The following is an 18,327-nucleotide window of genomic DNA, read 5'->3' on the forward strand; positions in this document are numbered from 1 at the left end:
GCCTTGGGCTGTAGAAGGCAGAGAGCATTTTCAAAAGGGAAAAAGTGGTGAAAAAATCCTTGACATTTTCCTCAAGCAGTTAGAAGTGTGTGGAGATTTTAGGTGCCTTTCATGTACTTCAGAACCGTTTTGTTAAATCTTATGGCATAGTTTCCCCCAAAAAGAACACAACCTGGGAGAATTGATAAGTTGTAAACATAATGATCTGGAGAGGGTATTCTACTTCCTGAATTTTTAATGGGGATAAGGCCATCTGCTTCTCCATATGGAAGTGTTATCCTCTCCTGTATTGAAGCCAACACAGAAGCCAAACAACAGGAGGAGGCAGCCTTCTTGTTCCTCATGGCTTTACCTTTTATAGAATTAATAAAGCTCTTTATTTAGAGCTCAGATTTTCGGTTGTTGTATCTAAGGTCACAAAGCTCAGAGCGTGACCACCTGAAGAATATTTTAAAGTGAATAGAGTGAACTCCTTAATAAAATGATGTTCTGATATAGTAAATTCAGCATTGTAGGAATGTATGTATATATCAGATGGGGCCTTGCTCTTTCACCCAGGCTGCAGTGCAGTGGCGCCATCATAGCTCACTGCAGCCTCCAACTGCTGGGCTCAAATGATCTTCCTGCCTCTATCTCTGAGTAGCTGGGACTACAGGCATGTGCCATTATGCCCAGTAATTAAAAAAAATTTTTTTTTGTAGAGACGGGGTCTCATTGTATTGCCCAGGCTGGTCCTGAAGTCCTGGGCTCAAGTGAGCTTCCCACCTTGACCTCCCAAAGCATTGGGATTACAGATGTGAGCCACTGTGCCCAGCTCTTTTCATTTAAAATAATTTCATTGTATTTTAGTTAGTAAGGCATAACAAATGCTAAAAAGTTTTCCTTATTTGTAAATGATCCCTCTGAAACTTTGTTCTTTCTCTTAATTAAGATCTTAAGGCCGGGCATGGTGGCTCACGCCTGTAATCCCAGCACTCTGGGAGGCCGAGGTGGGCGGATCATGAGGTCAGGAGATCGAGACCATCCTGGCTAACACGGTGAAACCCCATCTCTACTAAAAATACAAAAAATTAGCCGGGCGTGGTGGTGGGCACCTGTAGTCCCAGCTACTCAGGAGGCTGAGGCAGGAGAATGGCGTGAACCCGGGAGACGGAGCTTGCAGTGAGCCGAGATTGCGCCACTGCACTCCAGCCTGGGTGAGAGAGCGAGAGTCCGTCTCAAAAAAAAAAAAAAAAAGATCTTAAAAAGTATTTTTCTTTGTGTTTTCTTTGTATGTTTTTTGTTTTAAGATTTTAACAGCTTCTCTGTGGATGATGAGTGCTTAGTGAAGTTACTTAAAGGATGTTGCCTCAAGAACTTACAGCGGCCCTTGCAAGCTGAACTATGTTACAATCATGTTGTGGAAAGGTAAGACCAAACAATAAAACCAGCCCAAGTGCAAATTGTGGTTTCTGGGGAATTGCTGTGAGAAAGTGATGCAAAATGCTTTCATCTCTTACTGCTAAACTCTTACTTGGTGTTACCAGAAAGAAAATCCAGTAGTGTGTTGTTGTTGTTCTTCCTCGTGAACAAAATTATGGTCTGGGTGGAACATGACTTTATGTATTTCTACTTGGTGTTTTAAGATGACTTACAAAAACTGTATTTATAGCTCAACTAACAGGTGTCTAGCCAAACTCTGGCAGCATCATACTGAATCTCTGCTACTCATTAATTTTTTTATTTTTTACATATTTCTTTAGTTTTTCTTTTCTTTTCTTTTTTTTAAGAGATGGGAGACTTTCCTTGTTGTCCAGACTGGAGTGCAAGTAGTACAATCATGGCTCACTGCAGCCTGGAACTCCTGAGCTTAAGAGATACTCCCAGCTTAGCCTCTTGAGTAGCTGGGACTACAAGTGTGCACTACTATGCCTGGCTTCTGATACTAATTTAATTCATACATTTATTTGTCCATTCATTTATTCCATGGATATTTGAGCACCCACTATATGCCAGAGACTGTGCTGGATTCTAAGGATTCAGAGCTGAGTAAACAGACTTGCCATCACCGTGATAATAATTTGGCAGGAAAGAGAGGCATGTGATGAGCACTCTGTCTCTCTTTTGGCAAAGGGCAGTTCTTCTGTATATAATTGAGTTTTGTTCTGGTTTTATTCCCCCTCAGTAGCATTGATGATGATGTCCTGCTCCATTACTAACCATAGAGTTGAATCAGGGTACTGATGCCTGGCCCTTTTCTCTGTATCACAAATGCAGTATTTACAGGGGCCAGATATGTAACCTTACTTAATAAGGCCGGCTGAGTGGTGGCAGGAATAGGATTGGTAGGCTCTATAGGTCAGGGTGTTTTCTCTGAAGGGTGTAGCCACACTCCTCAGCTCTATTTGATTATTGCTTTGCACAGTGTGGGCCCAATAGCAATAATCCCTACCATTTTTCATGAGAAGCCTGGAATCTGGATATTATGTAAAATCACCTGATTTTAAAATATTGGCTCAAATTTTTTGAAAATATTCTGCAAGCCAAAACAATCACAGCTATAGACTGCTGGTGGACATCCTGTGCTCTGTGTCATGTGCCCTTCCATCCGTGGCCACCTGATCCCCTTCTTCCTGACAGTATTGATGGGAATATAGGAGGACTTGTGCCCCTGTAAGAATAAAGAGAAAATATCTACTTCCCAAATGTACTGTCTTTAGTAATATTCTGTAATTAGTAAACATGTTAAAGAAATATCTATTGAATTCTATTTTGTTAGTGTTTCTATAAGGATTAAAAGGATGATCAAAAGGATGACCTATTGTGCTGTTTTTTTGTATGTGAATCTCATAGTGAATTGTTTGCTCATGTGCTTGATAATTGTGGATTGTGAACTCACCTTCATTGGAGTTTTATCTTGAGATTCCTATGAGGCTATACTGAAGAAGAGTTGCTCTACAGTGATTTTGCATTTTATTTCTGTCAGGTACCCTAAAGGTTTTTTCTGCCCAGGGCCTCTTTCATGTTAATTTCATTGCTTACTTCTTGGATCATTTAGACAATGTAAATATGAATTGCACATTCAATGTGGGCAGGCCTATTGGTTATTGATTTCCTAAGGAATTCTTTTTTCTTCTCATTGAAAGTGCTGGCCAAGGAGACAACTGTCTTTGTCTTCCTCCTTTGCCAGTGAGTGGGTTTGTTCTAACCTGCCTTTCTCTTAAGGAGTAGTCCTGTAAGGATCCCAGCTTTAAATAGAGGTCTCAGTTTCAGCTCCCTGCTTTCTGTGGGCCCAAGGCCTCATCTCCTGCATGGACATTAGGATACAAAGCCCTTGACTCAGTTGGAGGTAGACCACAGGGCTCATTCAGCATCATCCCACATATGTAGTCTCACTTTTTCAATTCTAGCTGTTTTTGGCACTTGAGGGTTTTTTCTTATGTTCTGGTGAGCTAAGCTATGCATTTGAAATGGTGTTAGTTATATTTTTTTTCATTGCTTTTACATGTTTTATAACCAGAGAGTTCTCCTAATAGTGCTGAAAACAGAAGTGTTGACCATTTCTTTATTGGCCTTTTAAAGTATTATAAGACTTTAAAATACAAAGGGAGTTGAACCTTAGTTTAAAAATAATACAACTTTCTTATTTCTAAATGGAGTCATTTTCTGAACACATTTGTGTTCAGAAAGATGATCTTGCCATTTCTAGGGTTAATCTTTAAAGATCCGTATGCGCTGATTTACTTAAGAGACAGCGATCAACCATCAGTGCTGGGTTTACATTAAGGAATAAAAGATTAATATAGGAAAAGAACATTATTTATTGCCATAGTTTAATGAGTTCCATAACTATACAATGGCCGCCTTTCTATGATAATAGACTTAGTCCTGCACATGTTTTCTGAAAAATGGGAATAATATATATTTAGAAAAATGTGTATTTCTTGTTCTGTTAAGATTTACTTGCTTTTCCTCTGCTCTTTCAGTGAAAAGCTACTGAAGTATGACCACTACCTAGTGCCGTTCACTCTATTTGAATTGGCATCTTTGTATAAAAGCCAGGGGGAAATTGACAAGGCCATAAAGTTCCTAGAAACTGCAAGGTAAGTGTTGAAGGCAGCTTTTCCTTGATTGTTATGGAGTCAGAAATGTCAATACTGCTCTAACAACAGCAGTAACATTATATACTTAAAAATTAACAATGTCAAATTAGTAATAATGCTACTTTTGCTAACTTCTGGTTGATTTATGCTCATGGCTTTTGCTGTAATTGTGCTGTTTCCAACCCTCTTACTGCCTCACCCTGTGACTGTTTACAGGTATGATTATGGGCATCTATTTGAAAGATTTCTAACTTATTTTATTCTATATCAGGGGTTGGCCAGCTTTTTGTGTAAATGGCTAGATAGTAAATATTTTTAGCTTTATAGCATAAAGTCTCCATTGCAACTACTCCATTATATCAAAAGAAGTCATAGAAGGTAATATGTAAACAGATGGGTATGTTTAGATTTGGCCCTTGGGTCCTAGTTTGCCGACCTTCATTGTATTCAGCCATACCTATTATTTCCTTGAAGAGCCATTGATCTTGTGAAGCTTGCAGATCTTACCCAGACTCTCTGTTTTTTCTGTTTATTGCGGCAGTTTCAAAGCATTTTTATCATTCTGGTAGACAATAGCTTTTAGACCTGTGGTCGTGGATCACTTAGGTAAGGCAAAAACCCTGTGGCCTGTTTGCCTTGAACACTTTCTGCAGTAGAGAAAGAATGCCAGACTAGCTCTAGGTCATAAACAGTGATTTGTCCATTTATTCAAATTCAGCAGTTATTCACTGAGCACCTATTATGTGTCAGACACTAGTAAAGGCTTTAGAGAGACAACTATAAACTAAGCAGGCAATATTTCTGCTCTGTTAGCCAGAGGGAGATACTAAATAGACAAGAAAAATATCAGTGGTATATGTTTGCTGAGATTTATAATATGATACATGGTGCCTGGGTGTTACTTCAGGATAGATTGATTCTGAAATATTTCCTTGAGGAAATGATATTGTAGCTGAGATTTGCATAATTAAAGCCAATCTTGAGATCAGTCATCAGAAATCAACCAACTAGGTAGGGAGCATTCCTGACAGAAGTCACAGTTAGTGAACATCTGCGTTGCGGAGGTTGAGCCACTGGGTCAATGATAATGCTTTTTGCTGTGCTGGGGAATGCTTAGAAGAATGTATTTGGGGAGAGAACGAAACATACTTCTGTTCAGACCATGATTCTTTAAGATGGCTGTTAGGTACTCATATTAGGTAGGTGGCAAGTTGGCGTTCATACTTAGCATGAAGTTCAGTGATAAGGTCAGGGCTGAATGTAGAGATTGCAGTCAACAGCACAGAGACAGTAATATTTAAAGCAATGGCGTGTGATGAAGTCATTTTGTGAATGTTATATAGCTACAGAAAGAGGTCTAGCACAATGTCTGGGATATGCCATCTTCTTAGACATTAAATGATAAGATTAAGAAGATTAAGAGAGTTAGGAAGACATCTAGGAAAGCCAACCAAATAGTGTTTCAAAAAGAAGAGCATGGTCAGTTATGAGGGCAGCAACTAAGAGGTCAAACAAGTTAAGACCAGAAAAGTGGCTGCTGAATTTGGCAGCATGAGTATCATTGGTGACCTTGACAAATGAGGTGACAAACAAAATGGAGTCCGCTACTTTAGGCAACTCTTTTAGGATGTTTGCTGTGAATAGAACATCGTAATGGGGCAAAAGCTTTACGGGCATGGTAGAGCCAAGAAGGGCTTCCTTAAAATATTTATATATAGGTGATATGAGAGCAAGTTGCTTTTAAAGTTAATTTGTTGGGAGTATGACCAATATTTCATGTGTTAGATATAGATATCTTCAAATCCAGCTATTGGAAAATTATGGATTATAAATGCTGCTGTTCCAAATATTCATTATTTGAATATACAATGTATAATAAGGCAACTTTATAATGATAAAAATAAAAGACTAGTAACTCACTGCTAAAAAGCAATGAAAAGCCTCCACTAACTCAAGACAATACTGACAATTCAAACATAAAGATACTTCCCAGTAATTCCAAGACTATTATCTGCACTTTCCCTTTATGTATTAGGAGCTTTGCAAAGTTGCCCACATTGGTGGCATTTAGGAAAATACTCAATTCCATCCGTTGGTAAACTCCAGTAACATATTGATTTTAGTTTATGAATAATACATTTTACTAACCCTCATCAAGATTACCAGTGAGTAGCCCTTATACCTGTTCAAAATGAAGGGCTATAGGAATAAGTGCCACTGTAAAGAAAGCAGTTATAGCTCACCCATGGGCGAAGGCAGTATGTAAAAGTATTCCATTTTTCTGATTCTTAACAATTCTGGTAAAGGGAGGTCAACGTAAATGCTCTTAGGCAGGTTTTAAATAATCTTTGGATTTCTATGGCCCCCTTTAAAGACATTGGCCTAATTATTATGTAATTATTGGCCAAACCATTGATATTTACATGTGAGAATTGGGATAACTAATTTTGACGTCATTAAGTAATTCTGCTGCCTTTGTTGCAGTTGTTTCATTTGAGTTTCTTGAGTGATCGATCATGTGATCATGCTAACCATGTTTATATGCACCTACCTTAAAATTTTCCAATATAAAAAAGGAAGTCTAATTATTTAGGACTAGTTCACAAAATTTGTACAGCCCTTCTCACAACTTCTTGCTATGCTTGTGAATGATTTGGTAATTAAGCAGAACCTTGCTACTCAAAGTATGACCTTTAGATGACCACCAGGAAGCTTCTAGAAATGCAGATTATTGCAGTTCCCCCCAAAGCCCCCCAACAGAACCAGAATCTGCATTTTTCTAAGATCTACTGTTATGTATGTTAGAGTTTGAAAGTAAGTGAGTAGATCAGAGAGAGGAATGGGAGAGTGGTGGTACCTGGTATATAAGGACATTTTGACTGTACAATTTTATTGTTATTGTCTTCAGGAACAACTACAAAGATTACTCCCTGGAGTCCAGACTACACTTCAGAATTCAGGCAGCTCTTCACCTCTGGAGAAAACCTTCCTCAGATTGATCAGAACTTGAAGGATGGAATTTTTCCTCAATTAGCATCGGCATCTGCTATAGATTCAACCTTATATTAAAGTGGAAAAATGATCTCGTGAATAAGAGACAAAAAAACAGTTTTTTTTGTCAATATTTTCTATCATCTGAGAGATTTACTGTTGGTCTACATAATTTTTTTTCCTATGGAATGGCATTCTATATTATCTAGAAAATTCTTATATTTTGCCTCCCCCAAAAGAATTTCATATTATTTGAATTAGGGGGTGAAGAAGTCTTTTGAAAGACTTGCAGATGCAATAGTCTAATTAGATTATTTATTTTTTTAATGTGAAAATTAATATTGTTTAGCAAATAGCTTACAAGTTGAGCCAATTTTGGATTTGTTGGGTAGTTAAACTTCAGAGATATTTTGTTGCCTGTATTTAAATTTCAGAAGATAAATAAATATCATTTCATTTAAAATAGCTTAACAATGACCTTCAGAAGACTTCTGAAAAAGACAGTCTGAGAACATGAACACGGATCGATATAATGTACTTCATGGGTTGAAGAGACCTGTCTCTATAAAGGATGATGCAGTATTCAGTTAGTGGTTTTTTACTCTTCATTTGATTAAAGGTGGTGATGTTTTGGAGAGACTGATTTTGAATGTACTTAAGTCTATTATAATAACAAAATTCAAAACCCCTATGTATCTAAAGGGAAGGAAGTGTCATATTTTAGGAATTTTTCTTAACCTTAGCAATGAGAGCCTAAAATACATACATGGATTATTTTTCTTCTAGGAAGTAAATTTCCTGCTGCTTTAAATGATCTGTAAAATATCAATAATTTTTACACTTAAGATGTTGGTAAGACCTAGTTTTCTAATCTCTCTAGCACTGTGATGTCTCCTTATAGATAATCTGGACCTTGCTTAGTCCTTTAGTTGGGAAACAGAATCAGGGCATAGAGCAGAAGAGAGCTTGACACTCCATATGGTCCTGGTTCTGCTACCCATTAGCAATTAGTGAGGAGACCTTTAGGGAGTCCACTGTGCCCTGTGTGTCACCATATTTTCTTCTGTGAAATCTAGATTAAAGAACAGATGACTTTCAAGGTCTTTTTCAGTTTTATAACTGTGAGTCTATGTATTAGGTATTTATTTTCAACAAATGACTTTAAAATGTCAAATGCAAACCATTCCCACTTGGAGTGTTTTATTTTTCAATCATCATCATTGCCCCCAACTCCCCATATATATGTGTTGTGGCATCCAGAGTGAGAAAAGACAATTTATGAGTCGATGAATCTGGGCCTTATTTCTATTTCCATTTTGAAGAATAACTTGTCATAGAAGCCTCTGCAGTTTAACAGAAGGAGCCACATATTGGGAGTCACGAGTTCATCTCTGTGGGTTAATAGTTCCATGACACGGAGTACGTAGCTCAGCTTTTCAGGGGTTCAGTTGCCCCACTATGGATAGCGGTGTAGTATTTGGTACTTGTGAGGGCTCAATTAGATAAAACATATGATAGCTTTTTGTAAACTGTAAAAGGCTATACAAAAGTATGAATTATTATAATAATTATGGTTTTTTATGTCTGGATTACAGTATCAACACAAAAGTATTGGCTGATACTGTGGTCTGTGTTGTAAAATGAAAGAAGTGTAGAAATTCAAATACCTTACTGTGTATTCATGTGTTTGATGTTGACAGTAGGCTACCCAGGTTATATGAACCTGCTCCTGCCGTTCCCTGCCACATGGACCTGTATCAAGCAGTGTGTGGCTTGTTTTCTTCAAGGTACTGATTCTTGACCAACACTGAGGATGTATATCCAACGAAAGATGATTATTAGAACTCAAGTCAGATTACCACCCCTTCAGATACTATGGCGGTAGATATCAATGTGTTATTAATAATACAACTTTAGGTACAGACAAAATAGAAAATAAAATTAACTGTCATTATAATTAGTAGTGGAAAATACATTAAAAATTATTTGTGTATAGCTTTGGAAAAAAGTTTATAAAGTTCTTAGAAGAGCTTTGGTAACATTACTTTTGAAAGCGTACACCCACGTTGTGACTGTGGGTATACTGAGCATATATTCTTACATTGTTACTGTGAGAAGCTGCAAGTCAGTGCTGCAAGTCAGTAACAAATTCTCTTTTGGGGATAAAATGAAACAGTTTTAAGCTTAGAGTGGCCATTTTTATTTTAGCTCTGCATTACTAAACAAATATAAAAGAAATTCATCTCCATTTAAAAATCTTTTTTGTTATTTATATTTTGTTTTATTTTTGTTTCCTATTCTTTATGCAGTTACCTGATACTATGGACAGTATATCCAGTGGATCTTTTAGTACTGTAATATCAAAATGCTACAGATATTTATGCTTCCTGCTATGTTCAAGATATTGTAGTGGCACCAACTTCTTGGGCATCAGCTAATATTGCATTTTGGAGTCATTAGGGTGTTCTGTGAAGAATGAATACTGAAGTGACAGTTTTATCTAGTTTTTTGAGGGGCATTTATGATGGGGTTGGGTTGCCATTGTGTCTGACAGTGCAATTCATGTAGTTCCTGGCATAATTGCCTTTTTTTTTTTCTTAATGGAGAGGCAGGGTTCTGATTGGTGCTGTATAAATTCAAGTAACTTTGTGCTTTGTAGGAATGGTGACAAGGAAGGCATGATTTCCCCCTGACAAGGAATGAAAGGTGAACTGTATCAGCTCTTATCTGGACATATATGTTAATGTTTTCTATGCTCCCTGATACAAGAAGTTTCCAAGTTATAAAGGAAAATTAAGTCCATTGATCCTGTCTTTATCCTCAGAGGGCAGAAATGAGACAAGTGGATAAAGGCTGTAGGAAGCTGAATTCCAGATTAATCAGTGCCAAGGAAGATTTTTCATTATCGGAAAACCCAACAGTCTAAAATCAATAACCAGTTCTTCTGCAAAGGGGTGAGTTTAAGCAGGGCTAATGTGACTGTCATTTCTGCCTGTCCTACAAGCTTAGACTAGTTGAACTTTGAGATCACTGTATGATTCTTTTATTAGGGCTTCAAATCAGCAGGGAGTGTGTAAAGAAAAAATGCTCCCCCCCACCATTTCAAATAAAAGTGAATGTTTTCTCTTTCAAAGCTACTATTAGAGGTAGTTGTGATAGACACTAACAATCCCTGGTATTAATACTTTCCACTCCTTTTATTTTATTTTAATTTAATATTATTTTATTGAGACAGAGTCTCGCTCTGTCACCCAGGCTGGAGTGCAGTGGCGTAATCTCTGCTCACTGCAAGCTCCTCCTCCCAGGTTCACGCCATTCTCCTGCCTCAGCCTCCCGAGTAGCTGGGACTACAGGTGCCCACCACCACGCCCGGCTAATTTTTTGTATTTTGAGTAGAGACGGGGTTTCACCGTGTTAGCCAGGATGGTCTCGATCTCCTGAACTCGTGATCCACTCCTTTTTAAAGTGAGTCTAGTCTGTTGATCTTCATAAATAGGAGGGTTTTCCTCCAGCTTGGACATTAAAAATAATTTTTAAAAAGGTCTTTGTGGCTAACTGGAAAATCTTCTGGAATTATCTAATGCTTCATTCATTTCCCTCCATTTCTGTTTTTTTTTTTTTGTATTTATACTCTGCATATTTAGAAATCTTAAATTCAAATACATTTAGTTAAAATGAGTTGACGAAGACTCCAGTGATGTTTTAATACCCTAAGATTTTGTGATTCCTTGGGCCTGGAATGGATCTTAGAAAATTACCTTGTCCTCATGAGCCTGTAAACCGTGTTGTTTCCCCTCAGTCTTGCTCTGTCCAGTACAGTAGCCCCTCGCCACACATGGCTGCGGAGCACCCGGAATGGCTTACAGCACGTGTGGGAATGGTGCTGAATGCTGAGGAAGCATTCACTCATATGTGCTGCACTTCTTAAAGGCCTCCCAATAGCCTGCTTTCCGGAGTTCTGGCTTTTACTTGCTGTCTACTATGATCACCTGATTTGTGCTTCACATACATATCTGTGAAGTTTGCTTTTTCTATTTAAAGTGCCCTTAAACTTTCATTTGATCGTGTTTATCTGCAGATGATCAGTGTCATTGGCATATTTGAACATTATTCTGCCCTCCCTCCGCCAAACTCCTTATGTACTAGATTAAGAAATTTTATTTTTGAGATGATGATTTTAATTTGATTTTACAGACATTCTTTTTTACAAAGTACAGTTGTTAGAGTTACAGAAGAGTGATTCACATCTTTGAGAAGATAGATTTCATGATTAATATATATATTGTTTGAGACAGAGTTTCGCTCTTGTTGCCCAGGCTGGAGTGCAATTGCACGATCTAGGCTCACTGCAACCTCTGCCTCCCAGGTTCAAGCAATTCTCCTGCCTCAGCCTCCCAAGTAGCTGGGATTACAGGCATGTGCCACCATGCCCAGCTAATTTTGTATTTTTAGTAGAGATGGGGTTTCTCCATGTTGGTCAGTCTGGTCTCGAACTCCCAACTTCAGGTGATCTGGCCGCCTTGGCCTCCCAAAGTGCTGGGATTACAGGCGTGAGCCACCATGCCTGGCCCAATATTTTCTAAGATAAAATTATTCTGAGAAATCTAGTGGAATCTTTTCCATTGCTTTGTTATTAATGTTTCAACACTGACTTTCTCAACTAGGCCAGTATTACTATTTAAAGGTTTTTAGAGGCTGGCAATGGTGGCTCACGCCTGTAATCCTAAAACTTTGGGAAGCCAAAGTTGGGGGGCGTCACTTGGGACCAGGGGTTTGAGGCCAGCCTGGGCAATATAGTGAGACCCTGTCCTTACAAAAAAAAAAAAATGAGCCGTGCATGGTGGAGTGCACTTGTAGTCCTAGCTACTAGGGAGACTTAGGTGGGATAATTGCTTGATCCCAGGAGTTTGAGGCTACAGTGAGCTAAGATCATGCCACTGCACTCCACCCCAGGTGACAGAGTGAGACCCTGTCTCAAAAAAAAAAAAAAAAAGATATATATATATATATATATATAAAATAAAGGTTTGTGGACACATGTTACCCATTTAGAGAATAATTTATTTTTGAATGTGTATGATACCTAAGTGATATGCATATATATAATTAAGACATTTTAAATCTCTTCAGATATTTCTTCATAAGATACATGTATCTATAGATAGCTATATACAAAACTACTTACAAATAATAAATAGACATTGTTTTATACAGTTCTTTCCAAAGAAATGCAGGATTTTTTCTCCAAGTCCTTCCTCCCCGAGTCCAGTTATTTACATATTTTTGTCTTTAAGTGTTAGATTGCTTGTTTCTGCTGCCTATTGTTGGTAGTTTTGTCTTTTACACATTTGCTGTTAGATTTAGTTATTTTGAAATGTTGAACTTGAAATGTAATGAAAAGGACACATCAGAATTTATCATCAGGGAAGATATCTTTTATGTTGAGCAGCTGCTATCTGATCTTGACAGACTGTCCTCTTAGAGGACTGTTGAAGTCCATTCTAGTCATTTTGTAACTTCATAACTGCAGAAAGAAATGATGCAAGGACTGTTTAGTGGACTGAGATGGCTGAGCAGGTTCTTGGCCTGAATTATCCAGAGGAGATAGGTGGATCTAGCTTCAGAGGAAGTCTACACCCCATTCCCTTCTGCTTACAATGTACCCATGATATGTGTTTAGCACAGTAATACTGTAACAGGACTTCACATGGAAAAATCAAAGCAGCTGGCTCACTGTATTTAACTGAAAAGAATGCCTACAGATTGGATATTTAATAGGGAAAATTAAGGCACTTTAATAACAAACTTCATTATGTGAAACTTGTTGAATATTAACATACAATATACCTTGTATATTAATGCCATAGTTTTTAGAAACACTAATTTAAACAACAAATTTAAGGGATGCTGGCATATCCCAGTGACACCTTCAGTTTTATTGCTGCTTAGTATTTTCTAGTAAATTAGTTTTAATTATTGGTAGTCTGTTGGGCACCATTTGGGAAAGAAATAAATTGGTCTGAGTGTAGCAGACTTGTAGCCAAAAACTTTGAATAAAAAATGAGTATAATAAAGAATATTATTTCATTTTTAAAGGAATTGTATTATTTTGAAGTGCTGCATGGTTGATATGGTTTGGTTGTGTCTCTACCCAAATCTCTTATTGAATTGTAGTTCCCATAATCCCCACATGGGAGGGACCCAGTGGGAGGTGACTGAATCATGGGGGCAGTTTTCCCCATGCTATTCTCATGATAGTGAGTGAGTTCTCATGAGATTTGATGGTTTTATAAGGGGCTTTTCCCCCTTTGCTCAGCACTTCTCTTTCCTGCTGCCCTGTGAAGAAGAAGGTGCCTTTCTTTCCCTTTGCCTTCCGTCATTATTCTAAGTTTCCTGAGGCCTTCTCAGCCATGCAGAATTGTGAGTCAATTATACCTCTTTTTTAAATAAATTATCCAGTCTCAGATATTTCTTCATAGCAGTGTGAGAATGGACTAATACAATGGTCTTAATCAATTTGAAGATATGACACTCTTTGCTTTGGAAATCATGTAGACATTTTAAGTCATTCCTATTTTTAATGTAGACAAACGTCCAGGTAGCAATTTTGGGGATAATAAATGAGTTCGCCCTTTTTTTTTCTTTTTTTTCCTGAGACAGAGTTTGCTCTTGTTGCCCAGGCTGGAGTTTAATGGCATGATCTTGGCTTACCACAACCTCTGCCTCCTGGGTTCAAGCAATTTTCCTGCCTCAGGCTCCCAAGTAGCTGGGATTACAGGCATGTGCCATCACACCCGGCTAATTTTTGTATTTTTAGTAGAGACAGGGTATCTCCATGTTGGTCAGGCTGGTCTCGAACTCCTGACCTCAGGTGATCCACCCACTTCAGCCTCCCAAAGTGCTGGGATTACAGGCGTGAGCCATCATGCCCGTCCGAGTTCAGCTTTTATTCACGTTTTTTCCCCAAAGTGATTTATTCTTCAAAGTAGACAGTTATGTTCTATAGAGTGTTTTGTTTTTTCTTTAAGAAAATAATTTACATAAACAGAGATTATGGTAAACATTTTAAATCTTAGGCCGTTGGTTAAATTTAATGGTTTAAGCACTGTTGGGTTCTCTTTAATTAATATTTGCAGAAGGAGAACATATGTGTTTCACTGATATGTATGGTCCAGAAAAATTACTTAATTCTCAAAAATATGTTGCTTTCTCATATTGTGTTAGGGAAAATTCCATAAGTAGTCCATTTTTTTTTTCTTTTGCTGACTGTTAACATCCAAACACCTGAATGAAAACTGACTCATTTCTGTATTGGTGTTTAAAAATATTGATTTGCAGATGTTCACAGAACACTTGCATTTTTTGATTCACATTGCTAAATCAAATGTAAAGGCAAATATGTATATTTAATAAATGAGAAGTATTTTTTTATTACTGAAATTTATTCTCAAAGCAAATGTATTTTGTAGATGTTTCATTTGGGAGATTTTGCTTTGCCTTAAAACATACAAAATAAACCTGTCTTGTGGTCTGCCCACCTCAAAACCTCTGTTAACTTGACATGTAGAAGGAGTTCAGAATTCTTTGATAATGTGTGGTTTTCACTTTTGTTTGGATTAAACAAAAATAAAATTAGAGGCCATAGCACTTTGTAAACTAATGTGAAGTTTCTTGTTGAATCATAAAAGCTACCTGTATGTACTTTATAATTTAATGTTCTGTTAGTAAAAATTGTCAGCATTTTATCTTTTTCTCTTCTCATTACATTTTAGTCTCCAATCTTTCCCACTCTCAGCAGTCACAGTTTTGCAGAGCAAAACATTTTTAGAAACTGAATATGTGTGAGTTCTATATAAAATGAATGTGTTAGTAACATCCATCTGCTGATCAAGTAGGCATTGGATCTGGTACTAGAAGGTGAAATTGATTGTAGCTATCAAAGCATTTTATCAATGTAAGTCAAGAAAAAAGAAGAAAACTGTGAACTTCTGATATTTTTAACATAAAAACTGTTCCCAATGAGTGTTCTCTTGCTGTTTTTGTGTTAATGTTATCGTCTATGATTTTTAAGCTAATGCTAATATAAAATCTAAAATTTCAACATGATGACAACAATTCCTGTAGCCTGTTTTTACCATTAGGATGTTTTTGAAAACAGATGTCATCTTAGAAATTATATTTTTAAGTGCAAATAAATCATCCTGACTTGAAAGTCAACACATTTTATTTTTCATTCCGTAGTATCACAGAATATGCTGCATTTAGATACAGGTTTAATTTGCCAGATTTTCTCGAAATTCTGTATTTTTATATTGCTACAACTGGTTTACTTAACATGCAATTGAATTGTTATTTAAATAAATTACATTTGATGGAATTGCAGTCTTATTCTGGTTGGTCTACATGTGGAAGCAGTACACGACATCTGTTTTGCTGGTCTTTAGTTGTCAATGTGATATAAACTTGAATTTTTGTTTCTTGGTAAGACTTTTTAAAAAAATCATAACATACAGTTATGAAGGCCCTTCTCGGTACCGAGTTCTTGGCCAAGTCCTGGGCATGAAGAGATAAATGGGATGGTACAGTTGTCTCAAGGAAGGATTGCCTTTTATATCATCTTTTTGTAATTTATTTAGTAGCTCAAAGATTAGCTGCTGACATGTTCAGTTTAAGGAGGAATCTTCAGCATTCAGGGTATAGCACAGTGGAAGAAGTAATAGGCTCTGGGAATCAGGAGATCTATATTTGAGGCTGGCTTTGGCTAGACTGTGGCCTGTGCTCCCCCTCCCTAGCCATTAACTTCTCTGAACTTTGCCTAACACAGCTGTAAAATGGGGACCATTCCACTACTTTATTCACCTCTAAGGAGGATCAGAGAAGGGGGTATGCAGAACCACAAAGGGCTAATCCAAGCTTAAATTCTTCCCCTCCTCCCCTGTGTGAGATAAGGCAAACAGATGCCCATCACAAACCAGTTGTTTCTGTCAGAGGGTGGGTTTTCATGATGTGATTCAGTAATCGCGGTTCTTTCAGTCTTGTGGCTCTGCTGCCTTCACACATCTGCTAAGGTCACTGTGGTCTTTTGCATCAAGCTATTGAAGGGGACAAAGCATGGAGGGGTGTGTGAGGAAGGTGGTACATATCTGTTTAAGTTCCATTAGCTAGAACTCAGTCACTGCTTTACCTCGTGACAAAAGAGGCAGAGGAATATAGTCTAGCCATGGGCTCAGGAAAAAGAGGCAATGGGTATGGTGAACAGTTAGCTTGTCTCTGCCACATTCCCACTTGGGCCGGGTCCACTGTGATTCTCCCAACGTGTCCCATGCCTTCCTGCTTGTCTTTCCTTTGTTCTTTGGCATGAGAAGCTTGATAGATTTATGAATGCATCAGTTACGACTCAGTGTAATCAACTTGAGCTTGTTTAAAAACAAAAACTTGAACAGCTATCTAGTAAATGGATAAAGGGTGCCTGTGGAATTCAGGGGCAAGAATGTGGGAGATACTCAGGAAGTATTTAAATTCAGAATAGAAAAGCTTTAGAGACTTGGAGAGTATTTCTTCTGTCTCTCCTGTGCTTCCTGAAGAGACTCGATGGGAGGAATATGTCCACAACAGCGAAGCCTTATTTTCCTCTCATGCTCCATCTCTGTTTCAGGCCAGGGAGGTATCAGCTCCATATTATCCTCACACAGGGCCCTGGATTGCCAGAGACTCCACTATCTAGAATGAGAAGAGCATGTGTGCTCCATTCAGGCCAGGGAGGGATCAGCTCCATATTATCCTCGCACAGGGCCCTGGATTGCCAGAGACTGCACTATCTAGAATGAGAAGAGGAAGGAGGCATGGTGTATACAAAATGCTCTTCTTGTAGGACTTTCTCCTTAGTTCTGTTAAAAGCCGGGTTCTTGTTACACTACCTTGAAAGATTAGGCTCGCAGACACTTCGAAGGGTGAGAACGGCAGGGTTTATTAGGTGAAAAGGAAAAAAAAAAAAAAAAAAAAGAGGAAACAGGGATGCTTGGCAAAGCAAGAGTCCTGCTAGCAGGCTTCCCGCCTCACAGATTGAATCCCATGTACCACCTCGGAACAGGAGAGGCCAGGCTCTTCCCCACTGCAAATAGCGTGAACTTCCCGAGGCTCCACCCCAGTGTATACTCCTCCCAGTGCCCAGGCTGGTTGGAGGTTCTCCAGTGACCCCTTTTAACTGGCTGTCTTAGTCTTACAGCTTCCACCTGGAAGTGACATATATTTCATGTCCAAAGCAAATGACACAGCTTTACCTAACTTCAACTGAGCAGGAAAGTACAATGCTAATGTGTCTGGAAGAAGCACCAGAAGTAGATGGTGAGTAGCACAAATGACTATCTTTCTGGTTGCCAGATATCTGATTCACTCTTTTTCCTACACACAAAATACACTCACTTCTCCACCAAGGGATGTAACAACAAAAATCCCTTCTGGGGCTAGGCGAAGTGGCTCATGCCTGTAATCCCAGTGCTTTGGGAGGTTGAGGTGGGCAGATTGCCTGAGGTCAGCAGTTCGAGACCAGCCTGGCCAACAAGGTGAAACCCTGTCTCTACTAAAAATACAAAAATTAGCTGGGCATGGTTTCAGGTGCCCGTAATCCTAGCTACTCGGGAAGCTGAGGCAGGAGAATTGCTTGAACCCAGGAGGTGGAGGTTGCAGTGAGCTGAGATCGTGCCATTGCACTCCAGCGTGGGCAACACAGTGAGACTCCATCTTGGGGAAAAAAAAATCCCTTCTGGTTGTAACATCTCTGTGGCATGCCCTCTTGTCTTATTTTGAATCCAAATGTGGCTCCAATTGATCTGGACACCGTGAGCTAAACGGTTATTTGCCCTCAACACACAATGTATGTACTGGTTTCTGTGGTTTGAATGTGCCCAGTAAAACTCATTGAAATTTAATTGCCATAGTGATGGTATTAAGAGGTAGGACTGTGAAGAGGGCCCATCCTCATGAATGGATTAATGTTATCTTGGGAGAGGGTTTGATATTGCAGGAGTGGGTTTTTGTGAAAGCAAGTCTGGCCCTCTCTGGCTCTCTTACCTTCTTGCTTTCTTGCACTCTCTTGCCCTTTTGCCTTCCACTTTGGGATGACACAGCATGAAGGCTCTTACCAGATGCGGGCCCCTTGACCTTGGACTTCCCAGCCTCCAGGACTAAGGAAGAAATTTGTTTATAAATTACAAGTCTGTGGCATACCATTATAGCAACACAGAATGAACTAAGA

General features: G+C 38.5%; 1 protein-coding gene across 11 annotated transcripts in view; it reads left to right on the top strand.

The window, feature by feature from the left end:
- The window catches only part of TTC39B (tetratricopeptide repeat domain 39B), a 194,702-nt gene extending 179,247 nt beyond the window's left edge, over nucleotides 1–15,455 (top strand). For all 11 annotated transcript variants that reach the window (XM_055092105.2, XM_055092106.2, XM_055092104.1 and 8 more), the window contains 3 exons: nucleotides 1,290–1,407; nucleotides 3,966–4,082; nucleotides 6,991–15,455. In XM_055092105.2, the coding sequence (XP_054948080.1) occupies nucleotides 1,290–1,407; nucleotides 3,966–4,082; nucleotides 6,991–7,081 (326 nt within the window). In that variant the 3' untranslated portion in view covers nucleotides 7,082–15,455. The remainder of the gene's footprint in view (nucleotides 1–1,289; nucleotides 1,408–3,965; nucleotides 4,083–6,990) is intronic.
- Nucleotides 15,456–18,327: the final 2,872 nt, after the last annotated feature.

The sequence above is a fragment of the Pan paniscus genome, chromosome 11 (assembly GCF_029289425.2).
Source record: "Pan paniscus chromosome 11, NHGRI_mPanPan1-v2.0_pri, whole genome shotgun sequence".
NCBI lineage: Eukaryota > Metazoa > Chordata > Mammalia > Primates > Hominidae > Pan > Pan paniscus.